This window comes from Neopelma chrysocephalum, unplaced genomic scaffold (assembly GCF_003984885.1).
Source record: "Neopelma chrysocephalum unplaced genomic scaffold, ASM398488v2 Primary Assembly neopelma1_70, whole genome shotgun sequence".
NCBI lineage: Eukaryota > Metazoa > Chordata > Aves > Passeriformes > Pipridae > Neopelma > Neopelma chrysocephalum.
In genome coordinates, this window is record NW_020897730.1 from 7,595,790 (window position 1) to 7,608,524 (window position 12,735).

Below are 12,735 nucleotides of genomic sequence, written 5' to 3' on the forward strand. Positions count from 1 at the left end.
TGTAACCAAGGATTCCTGACATTTCACATGCTTTTGATCATGCCTCTGACTGTAAAAAACCCATGATCACTCCTGAGGCAGCTGCACTGTGTGATAGGAGCTGAAAAAGCACAAGCAATAGAAATGCCTACTCTGTATCCTGCTAATTTCAGTGTATTATTTATCCATGATATCTGTCACAAACCTGGTATGAAATTATGAAACTTGTGTAAGTACCCAGCCCCACAGGGGGCAAATCCCGCGGAGCTCTGGAAAAATAATAGTTTCAAGCAGAAACATGGAGAACTTCCTTATATGACAAAATAGGAAATCTCACAGGTAGAAAAAAATCCACAGAGAGGAAAAGCTTCTAGGGAATTGCTCATTTCCAAACGTCCCCTTCCTGTAAAAAATCCTCTGTGCAATTCTCTGGCAAAAGATTACTGTGCCAGATGACCTCATTTACTCAAACACAAACATACTCATCATGATTATACCTCCTATATCGTATACTTGCCTCCCAGTGTATAATAACATTTTCCCCAATGTCATTACAATTTATTGATGCCAACAGGTTATTACCTTGTGATGCTCAGCTGCTCATTGTGCAAGAACTGCACAAATAGAGATGAATAATTTTTGAACAGGGTAAAGAGTTTTTATAAAAAATCCCAACATTAAAATGTCTGCTCAGAGAAAACAGGAGCTCCATGCAGGCTTTCAATTTCCAATTTGGCCAAAAATCAGATTTAACTTCCAAACAGTGCTCTTCTCTTACATACACCATGGATTAAATGCTTCTTCTAGGGAAGATAAATCAGAGCACTGATAGGTATGCACACAGGGTGCTTGTTCCCGGGAAACTATTTTGTGTTGTCTGAAGCAAGTGGAGAATGGGAGGGAAGATGTTCCACACACTTTTTATGGAACCCAGCCACCACTCCCAAACTCAGTGTCATGTTCTGTGCTGCTCCCTGGTGAGAAGTTGACTGGGGAAAGCAGGAAGCTGACATAGAGGGCCATCAAGCTCAAAAATTGCTGCCTGTGGAAAACTTTATATGGTTTATTTTTTCTATATAATACTACATATATTAGAAAAACAACTAAAACCAAAACCCACGAAAAATGGTACTAATTCTGCAAAGCGCATTTTCTTCCATACTGCAGAATAATGGACCTGCTTCAGGAAGCCCCACAAATGCGGAAGCCCCACAAATGGGCACATCTGTGGACCCACAATCCTAAAATTTTAACAATCAATAAATGTATCCAGAATATTGTCAATTCTATATTCGGGGTCTGCTCCAGAAAGCTCAGAAGAATGGGACTAGCTATAATCCAGTGAATAAACCCTGTCAGGTAGGACTACATGCTGCATTAGGAAATGCCATCACTTGGATGAGAAACTAGATTTGAGACAATTAAGAGGATGGACTGAGTGACAGAGGAGCGTACTGCTCACCAAAAACAGGTGGTTTAATTTCCACAGTAAATTTCTGTGCTGTTTTCTGCCCAAATCTTACCTAAAAGGGCTGGAATTTCCCAGTGTAACGATTCCCTCATTCTCAGTGATGAGTACAGGATTACTCTCCTGAGTTAACACTCAAGCCAGGTTCCCAGGTAGTATCAACACGCAATTATACCCTCTACAGAAATTGTTGCTCTCTGTCCCAGAACTTAGGACTGTTCATTCTCCACACTCACCGTTCCTGTCAATGGCAAAGGGAACATCTGTTGTGACAATCTCATAGTTGCAGATCTGGCTGTACTGGGGGGAACAGTCCTCATCTATGGCCTCCACCTGCAGGATGCTGTCATAGATCTTTCCCTCTGTCACAGTGGCCTTGTACACGCTCTCCTTGAATGCTGGTGAAAACTCATTGACATCCTTTACCTGGATGTGGACTACTGCCCTAGAATAAGTAAATAAGACATCAAAGAGAAAAATTAATTTATCATGGTACCTCACTAACAGTTTCTTTTGAAAACACTTGAAAAGACTAACAAAACATATCTAGAAAACTCTGTAAGTACCTATAAAATGAGATATTACTGAATTTCTATGTTTAATTTACCCAATTTAGTATCTTAATGTGGCACTAGGTAAAAGTCTATTGCCACTGCTTGTAGGGAGAGAACTTCATGGTGCTCCCTATTAAAATCACTCTTCCTCTTAAAATGAAGTCAATGATACCATTACAATGCAAAATGAGCAAAGAGAGAGGAAGAAAATTACAGTAGTCTTACATATTCACAGCCTAAAAATGGCCAGTTTATGAACATTTTTCCTATTAAATAAGGCTTCTTCTGCTGATTATAATTATCTAATCCTTTAATTAGTTACAACACTGTACATGTACCCATTGAGGTCTTTAGTACTTAATGAGTAAACTCTAAAGGCCTTGCTTTGAAAAAATTTGCTTTCTAGTTTGACAGGCAGAGTAACAGAGGGACAGAGAAGTGAAAGGACTTTGGAGATCAGTGGCAGAGCCATTAGTGTACCCAATGTGGGGTGTAGTTTAGTGTGAGGTTTACTGTAAAAACCACTACAAGAAAGGGTAATAAAGTCTGGTGTTGATGGGCCACATTTCAGTTAGCTAAGATTAGACCCAAATTTTCCACAAGTGGAATGTACCAGCTTGTTACTGACATGAGAGAGGGAAACATAATAAAACTTAATACTATGAAGCAAAACCTGTTTCTGTGATTTGGTGGTTATTTGATATTGCAGGCTTCCTTCTAAATGTGTATTCTTTTTAAATATCCTGAAAAACTTCAGCGTGCATTAGAGACCTAATTAAATTTTTAATTGTCATGTGTCCTGGATCAGGAAAAGGAAGAATGATTACTATAAATCATTTATTTAAATGGCTCTCAGCAAAACGAACAATTTGTACAGCACTTATACATCTACATGTAGGTTAAATTCATCTTTAATGACAAATGGTCTGGAGATTAGTTCCATGAATGAAAAGGGGAAAAGAAGGCCCTGTACCACTTCAGCTTATGTAGAGAACTGGCTCCAGAACAAAAAGTACCACCTACTGACCTTCAATACATCTCTCTTTCAGAGGATTTTAGTTCCTCTGAGACTTGCTGTCCAAAAGCTGAGGTCAGAAACACACTGTCCAAATGCAACACTGCTGCAGCTCAGAGACATGCATATACTAAAAAAGGAGGGTCATTTATCTGTTCTTATCTTTTGAAGTGATTTGAACAGAGAGAAAACTTATTTAAAATTTGTAATTATCAGTTAAAAGCCAGCTCCTTGTCCTGGATGATCTGTTTAGTCAATGTATTTAACATGAAAGCAAGAATGGAAAAAAAACCCTGAGATGCATTTCTACACTTGAACAGGAATCCTATTAAAAGCTTTAACTGGAACCACTGTAGAATGGGTCAAACTGCAGCAAGCAAAAAAGAAAAACATTTTCTAAAAGGAAAAAGGAATTTTAAAAATGGATGGATATTGCAGCAATGTTTCATCTTTGTTATATTTGCTTTCTACCTGACAACAATACAAATAGGAGCCCTTCAATATACTACAGAGCAAATGTATGCCTAGGCAAAAAAAAAATTTCTCCTCATTTTCACCCACTTGTGAGATTTCTTCCAGTTGGTTCCACTTGGTCCTGATCCACAGTCATAGGCCTGGATGATGAATGTGTATTCCTTCTGCAGCTCACAGTCAATAGGACTCTTTGCTCGAAGACGACCTTCTCCAGATGTCTTGTTCAGCACAACAGCTTCAAAGGGCATTTCTTGTCCATGGATTTTAAAAGCACATATTTCACCTGTGAGGAACAGCATAAAACAATCATAACTGGGGGGGTCTAAGTCTTATGCACTGGGGTGACACTTGAGAAGTTCAGCTGTATTTCACATGCTGCTATAGATGGGGAAAATACAGACTCAGACATCGGTTTATAATACGTCCAAAAGGTTCATTAACCATGTGCTTGTACAGCGTGATGTGGAGAGTGCAGCTCTGGCACTCCCCTCTTCCTCTGTCATTACTAAATGGTTTCCTAAAGTCCTAGAGACCATTCCACATGGTACTAACAGCAATGCTGAGAGACATTATTTTTAAGCGAAATTAAGAGACTGTATTTAGTTAAATAAAACAGGAAAAAGAAAGTAGATAATATTTTAGAGGTAGTCTTTTTTTAACTGTTGCCACGCCTTCTTTGAGCCACTTGAGCTGGCAGGTGGTAGCAGATGTTCAGATTCTTGCAGTTTAGCTTCCCAACAGTGAAAAAACTAATGGTGCAGAACATGGGCACATTCAAAATATATCTCGCTCTATTTACAGATATACATCATCTTTGGAACAGAAGCAGCTGAAGGAACACAGACGAGTGTCCCTTTTGGACACCTCAGTCACCCACACCCACATTCACACGCTCATACATGAATGCCTTCTTGGCAGCAACTCACTCTGCCTCCAAACTGCCTCCTAATATAATAGATCCATAGCTTCTCTCAGAGGAATACTATATAACAAAACAGATGATATTGCAAAGAGTAAAAAAAATTGATTTGGACACAAAAGACAACATAAAGAATCTTGTGAGAATATGAGTCTGGAAGGGGAAAAAAGACCCAGTTTCTGGTGATCCTTTTTTTATCCTTCATACCAATAGGAAGGATATGCAACACTGAGTTCATTTTTAACCACTCCAGAATCCAACTTCAAAAATGAAATATTTATGCAAAGACCAATGTGACTTAAATATTTTTATGACACATTAAACACATGCTCTTTTATGAGCAAGTCAGGCTCGGGACATGCATTATAGATTCAAAGCTGTCTCCCACTCACACAATCCTTTTCCATTTATTTCCAATTTACAGTTGCAGCCTTCTAGAAATCTCCTTGCCAATCATATCTAAGTCAACTGCCAAATTCTAAATTAACTCCGAATCTATGACCTCTAATTCAGGCCTTGTTCTTCTTTCTCTATTTCTATTGTAATATATTGTTTATTTTTGTAGAAGAGAGCAGATAGTGACTTTATAAAAGTGCTGGAGTTCATAATTCCTATTATGTGTGATAAAGAAAAATGGCAAAGGTGTGTGTGGAGGGAGGTTGGGGATTAGGTAAATTTAGAGTATAAACACAGGCTTTTTAGAATATTCCCTCAACTGCCATCACATAGGTTTCCCTTCATTATAACAGGAGTTGAAGTTTGCTCAGTTATACACTGACATTTAGGCAGATGAATCCCATGCTTACCAATTGCAATCAATCCTCTGAATGTCTTTACAGGACCAGAACACAGTTGTTTTAGCAATTATGAGGTACTGGAAAAGTACATTAAGTATTTTCTTGGATATTTGCTTGCTCCAACCCCTCACCCAAGCAGCATGAAAGAGCTACATGGTTTCCCAGGACAGGCAAAGATATGCTCTTTTCCAGGCTCTCTCTTGTTTACCCTCAATGAGCCCAAATATTTGGGACACAGAAGAAGGAATGGATCTTACCCTGAGAATCAGACTGTGAAAAAGACTAATACTTTGCTTATCCATAAAAGCAGGCTCCAAAATGTTTATGAACTGTGCACAGGAAACAAAGCATATGATTAAGAGAGGGCTGAAGTGAAGCAATTTGTTCAGCTTTAATTGTGGGCACTGATCCACGGAGTTTAAATCTCAGTGTTGTCACACACACCTTCGAAAAAAATTATCCAAGTTTCTTTGTAACTTCAAAATGAAACATTCATCTAAAATGATATTGGGGATTTCAGTTTTATTTTAATTGAATACAAAAAACACCAGTGTAAAAGCAGGAAGGCTAATGGAAAATACTATTTTTTATGTTCTATAAAACTGGTCTTTGTAGTTTATTAAGAAACTTTTCCTCAGATGCACAATTCACCAAGAGAAATCCTAACTTCAGTGTTTTGTGTTTATTATTTTATTGATTCATTGTTTGATTGCAAACAATACAGCATTTGCAGACATCCAAGCTACTGTTCTTAAAAACCAGAAATAGCTCAGGGCAGAAAAAAGTTCTCTCAGCCCTAATCCGAACATTTATCATTTTTTCCTCTCCAAATACAGAGGCCTGATGCAAAGCAATCATAGAAGCAGCACACGTTCCAATTAGTTCTCAGCAAATATTTTAGAAGTCTTTATATCCTGCTCCTATTCTAGACACTCCAGCTTTATATAAAACTCTAATGTTATCTTTATATCCCCACTTGCCAAATATAAAATAACGACAGCTGCCTGGATATGGTGAGATATTTGTAAACACACTACAAAAAGCCCACATACACTTCCAGAATGTGGCTACATCAACCTATTAATATGAAAACAACTGTAAATGTTTTTAAAAACTAGGTAATTTTTTTTTTCAAAAGAAGGATTCTACTGCTGCTTCCAAAGAAATGAGTTAACTGTTGAAAAATGAAAATGTATAGATTCATAATGCTTTTTAAAAGGTGTCTTAATGACTATATTGCAAATGGAAATGATAACAGAGTTTTAACAAAGAGGAAAATTAAATGAGGTCCACCTTTATACTGCAAGACACACACATTGACAGATAGATTGAACTACTACTACTAGTAGGCACTACAAATAGTGTCTTTAAAATATAACAGGTACTATTTCTCATTGTTAATGGCTTTATTTTAACCCAGCTGAGCTAACCCCAGACCTATACAATGCCAATGGGAATTGTGCCAAGCTTGTCTTATTTACTGGGTTCTCGGGTAAGTGTGGTTGTGTAACTCACTGGAGGAAAAGGACACAGGGTTTCTCATTCAGACTCACCGCTTAAGTTCCAGTACAACTACAGTCAGGACTTTGGCACCACCTTCCTTCCTTCTCCTTTGCAAGGCTGGAATAATTATAGTGCAGACTGGGACTCTGTTTTTCTCACAACAGACAACACAGCAAAATAATGCACTTTAGTCTTCATTTCACTTGAATGGGTTTGGGAACAGGTCGATATAGAATTTTGTGATCATAAAAACAGTGGTGGCAGTGAGTTGCTAAAAAAAGGATAAGTTGATGACACCACATAAAGGTAGAGGCACATTCATGAAGTCCTATAGCAATTGTGTCCAGGGTACAAGGACTCCCTTCTCCCATGGACAGGATGTACATCCTGAGGGTTTCCAGTTGCTTCCCATAAAATCTTCCAGGTGCAAGGTTGAACTCTGCTGAGAGTTGTTTCATTTTAATATGTTTTAACTAAATTCTGGACATGTTTTTTTCTTCAAATCATTCAGACTAAAATTAGCCATAAGGATCTATTAATTTTGAAGTCTACATTATTTTTAGTTGAAAGCCTTGGTAGAGACCCACACGTTACTACTGCAGGGACAATAATTATATCATTTCCTCTGTAAAAATTATAATAGCCTGAAAAAACCTACTGACAGTTCATAATTTCTGAAACACAACTAACAAATTTATCCACTGTTTGTAAATTGATAAAGACAGTGTTTCCCATTGAGTCACATTTACCTTCAAGATTTAGTGATTATAAGCCTTAATCAATAAAATTGTATTAGAAATTACTGCCTTTTACACAAAACACATGGAAACTCATGCTTCTTTCAGTAGAAATAAAAATTCCCCATGTTACTCCTTTAGGAACTGCACAGACTCATTCACATGAAATCAGTTTCAGAAGCTATTAAAAAGCACTGCATGCTTTTTGGGCCTTTCACAGCTACTTTTGCTTTTCCTTCAGCCTTCCTTACACCACGAATACTGAAGACTTCAGGTGAAAAGCTGGGATCTCTGACATTTCATCATTTACATCAATAGTTAATAAAAGGCAGCAGTTGTATGTGAATCAGCAATCACCAACTGCTGGTTTCATTAGGTTGTATGAGGTTCAACAAGATGAAGCACTGGGTCAACACTATCCCTGCAGCTCTACAGACTTGGGGCAGAGTGGCTGGAAAAGGGCCCTGGGGGTGCAGGTTGACAGCAATTGAATGTGTGCCAGCGTGTGCCAGAGGGACAAGGGCAATGATTGTTCCCCCGTACTGGGCACTGGTGAGGGCACACCTTGAATCCTGTGTTCAGTTTTGGGTCTCTCATGACAGGAAAGGCATTGAGGTGCTGGAGTGTGTCCAGAGAAAGGTGATGGAGCTGGGGAAGGGTCGGGAGCACAAGTTTGATGAGGAGCAGCTGAGGGAGCTGGGGATGTTTAGCCTGGAGAAAAGGAGGCTCAGGGGAGACCCTATTGCCCTCTATAACACCTGAAAGGAGGCTGTAGCTGGGGAGGGGTCATTCTCTTCTCCCAAGTACCAAGATGAGCAGAAATGGTCTCAAGTTTCACCGGGGGAGGTTTAGATCGGATATTAGGAAAAAATTTTCCACCAAAAGGGTGGGTCAGGCACTGGAAGAGGCTGCCCAGGGCAGTGGTGGAGTCACCATCCCTGGACCTATTTAAAAGATCTAGATGTGGCACTTGTTGACATGAGTTAGTGGTGGGCTTGGCAGTGCTGGGTTAATGGTTGGGCTCAATGATCTGAAAGGTCTTTCCAATCTTAATAATTCTTAATTGGATGCTTAGACAATCATATGACTGCTTACGGAACAGAATTCACACTGTTGTGTTCAGGACATGTCTATGTGAATGTACACACATGTATTTATTCCTGAAAACATTTGTTAGTTCCAGCTACATTTCAACAGATGAGCTGTTTCCTTCAAATGCTATGAAATTATGCAGCTCCGCAATACAGAGATGCTACAGAAATTGTGTAAGAGTCACATCTCACTAAACAGCAAGCAGAGCACAGAAAAACATTCTAAAAGCTTGACAAGAAAAAAAAGCTCCAATTCTATCTTATACCTTTTAGGTACCAGTAAATCAAGCATGAAGCTCAAACCTGCAGGAAACCTAAACTTCATTAGTTCACTGCTGACAAAATTACTCATTTACATTCAAACCCTGTTCTGATTTTGTTACTCTCTAGCCTTTTATTATATTTCCATGATCCTTTATTTAGAACAAAGGTTGCAGCCTTATACTTCCTGAGGTAAGCACAGAGTCCCCAAAAGATCCCAAATTGCCTAAGAATCAAAGCTATAAAATCACACACAAATCCACTCACACCTTGGAAGAGACAAATAGTTCAGGACAGATGCACATCAAGTTTCAATTCCAGAAAGGACAGGAATGCCATGACCAAGGTGTTACTGTGTCCTCTAAAGTTTTGCATATGAGTGACAGTAACACTGCTTTTTCCTTATCTGTGTCCTTCAAGAACTTAATTCAGAAATGGGGATCCATCATGTCATAACAGAGGCATTTGACAATCATCACTAATGAATCTTATTCATATACTACATGCCACCATCAGGCTTCCAAGAATTTTATATAAGGTATAAACTTGCTTGTGGTCTGACTTTCCTCTTGCTATAACTGAAAGTTTGTCAATGAAACTGAAGTACTCTGAGTACGAATCAAATTTGAATCTTTAATGCTTTACATCTCCCTCCACATATAGATAGGTGGACATCCAAACACAGGCACACTGTTCTTTGAAAATCTGCCATTAAAGATCTCTCTTGGCAGTCGGGTGGAAACCTGCAAACAAGCAAAGCACTCAGGGCACTGTTCAAATTGATGTCTGTTTTCTCAGAAATGCAGCAGGGACCCACTGCGTTCAGCCAATGTCAGGTTTCCCAATAACTTTGTTTAGGGGTTGCTGTTTCTCTGGTTTTTGAATCCATCCTTCCAGGATAACAGCTGTACACCAGTTTCTCTCCTGGAATCATGCAAATATCTCCTGCAGTGCAGAGCAGACGACCTTTTGAGTGTCTCTATGCCACTGGGAAGCTTTACTGCTCTGACAAGTTTTTCTATCACAAGTTCTGCTTAAATAATTACAGAACACAGGTTACCTTTTGAAGGATGAAAGGGCAGTTCTTTGGGAAAAGGAGGCAAAATAATGATTAGAGATGTAAAATATCTTTAAGGATAAGAAAAAAATTTAAGTGGGGTAGTAACCACTGTATATGCTTTTCCAGCTCATTGAAGTCCATGCTATTAAACTCATGCTGAAATACTAAAATCCAGCAAGCAATACTGAAATCATAAACAGAGGGAGGTATTCATACCTTAATATAATACCCAAAATTATTGTTTCCTCATATCTAATTTTATGGGCAACATGCTCTGCAAAGCAAGAGCATAAATCCACTGCTACCCTTCCTGTTCTACAGAGTTGAAACTGGAAAAAGGGGGAGACTGCACTTGTACTTCAAGTGATTCATTGTTGCCATAAGCTCACACCAAATGAACCAGACTTCATTCTTATGCTGAAGCAGGGACTCATTTCTCAGGATAAAAAAGTAGTTCTGTGAGTAGCAGTGTTATCTGGGTTTCCTCCTGGCTCCACAATAAGTTTCCCAAGGAAATCACTTCAGGTCACGAAGACACTCAGCAGCAAAGCACCTAAAAAACCTACTTTACAATTTTGTTCACATAAATCTTGTTTAAGAATTATAATTTTTATGGACACACTTTGATTATAGTGATGACATTGCTCTGTTGGAATACCCCCCCGGCTTAGATGTATAACATATCACACTCAGATCTGCACATCACACTAGAGATCCTGGCACTCCAGCTTAAATGAGGGAGAACTGATATATGTTTATTTGAAAACTGCAAAAAACATAAAGTTGGATTAGAAAAATATGTAACAAGGAGAGAAAGGTTTGTGCACATAAAGATGTGCCTTATTAACTAATGGCTATACATTTCTCAAAGACCCTCTATTCTAAAAGCATAGAAATATAAAATATTGTCATTCATTCCTCCCATCAATCAAACACTTGAATTTAAGCAAATTCAACATTAATCAAATTAACATTCTGTTGCAAATAATTTCAAACATTTCTTAATCTTTTCTTTTTTCTGAAATCTGCAAGATTCAAGAGAGGAAAAAAAAAAAAAGCAAGGAAGCATGATTTTAAGAACAGTACCAGAAAGGTATACCTTTATAATCAATGTGTGGAGCTCCATGCCCACCTGCAGCAATGGAAGGCCTGTGTCAACCTCGTGTTTCATGTTTGCAAGTATTCCATGGATTCAGCAGTGCTTCCCAGTATCATGGACATGCTCAACACACACAACAGCTGCTGCATTCAGTAAGAATGCTGTAAGGCACAGCACAGTCTCTTTAACAGTTTCACAGGTACTATTGAGAAATATTTGCCTTGGCATTTTTTAGAATACCACATTATAATGAACTATTGGAAAAATTAATCCTGCGACCGTGCACTTAAGTCTGTAAAAAAAGCACATTACTAAAAGGAACTTCATCCTCCAGGAGCTAAATGAAGCATAGTTACACAGTTCCCAACGGGCCATTTTCTGGTCTGCTTTTTCACAGGTGTCAGTAACAATCCCAAACACACTCAGGTCATTGCCTTCACACACACTACCTGCGTTATTTGAATGTTGTTCACTTGAGGCTGCAACATCTGCACTCAGTGATTGCAGCAGATGAAACATTGTTTTGCTTCAGACAGTCATTTTCCAGTAAACACAGAAGTCCAGATGCTACCACTGTCCTAATTCCATGTTTGTGTCTGAAAGATGGATCATGAAGCTATTTCACCTCTAGATTACTGAGGTCCACACTGAGAAAAATAGGAGATAACTTGCCTAGTGAGGCTCTGACCCAATTTACTGTGTATATCCTTTGAAAAAAAGTGGACCTATTTTTACAAGAGTATCCTAAAGGCCTCTGTATGTCAGATTAAAAAGGTTATTACAATGCTTGCAATAATTTCTAGCCACCAAGTATTACTGAGTTGTTAAAATGTTAAAAAAATAGATGAAAGTAGCTAATGATGTATAATGTGACTTGATTTTCAAACAAAATAAAGACCTAGAATTAGGAATGTTGGATAGCAAATATGCACTGCTTACAGAATTCCTACAGTCCTATAGGAAAGCCTAACACAAATATTTTCTGCAGCAGAATAGGTGCACCTACATGACCTGTTAGATTTGGCTCCCTTGTGAGACATACAGAGATAAATAAGAAAATGAACAGCACCATGTCACAGTCAGAGCAGAAAATCAGCAGCTGTTTAGTCTAGAGAGGACTCATCAGACTGACAGAAAACCTTACTTTTTAATTAAACTACTTTACCTAGGGCCCTATATCAAGGCAGACAATTTCTGAGATAAAGAATCTTGGAAATATTGCATTTATTAAAATTATTGTTCCTCTGAATAATTTTAAAGGTATTGTTTTGGGGCATAGTTGGCTAGTTCAAAGTACACAGTGAATGATCAATTAGTTTTTCTGTTTCTTTTGATTAAAAGGCTTGACTTAGATCTAACTTAAGAACTATAGCAGCAACTTGGGACTGGCTAGCACATAATTTAAACAGTGGAATCAACCAAGCAAATCAAAGGAGAAGCAAGTAGGACTAAGGCTGTCCTGTAATATTAACAACCATAATATAATTCCAAATATGTAGACCAAAACAGAAATTATTGTTTGGGCCTTACAAAAAGTGAGGCAGAAAGAAAGGATTGATCATTGGTTGTTATCAATTCAGCTGTGTCCCTCTTCCAGTCTGCCATTATTTTGAGACAGTTATTCCCTCTTTTTTTTCTCAGACTTACAATTTTAAAGATCAGGTTGATGGTAACAGAATGCCATTGACAAGTGTGACGGAATCACCTGAGAGCAATGGTGGTCCCCTGAGGCTGGGGGCAAATGGGCTCTGCAGCCAGTCCAGCAGCTCTGAGCCACA

General features: G+C 38.4%; 1 protein-coding gene across 1 annotated transcript in view; it reads right to left on the reverse strand.

Moving 5' to 3' along the window:
• The window catches only part of CLSTN2 (calsyntenin 2), a 200,297-nt gene that overhangs the window by 76,808 nt on the left and 110,754 nt on the right, over positions 1 to 12,735 (reverse strand). The window contains exons 2-3 of the mRNA XM_027685989.1: positions 3,578 to 3,773; positions 1,684 to 1,892 (exon numbers count right to left, since the gene is read on the reverse strand). Coding sequence (XP_027541790.1) covers positions 1,684 to 1,892; positions 3,578 to 3,738 — 370 coding nt within the window. The 5' untranslated portion in view covers positions 3,739 to 3,773. The remainder of the gene's footprint in view (positions 1 to 1,683; positions 1,893 to 3,577; positions 3,774 to 12,735) is intronic.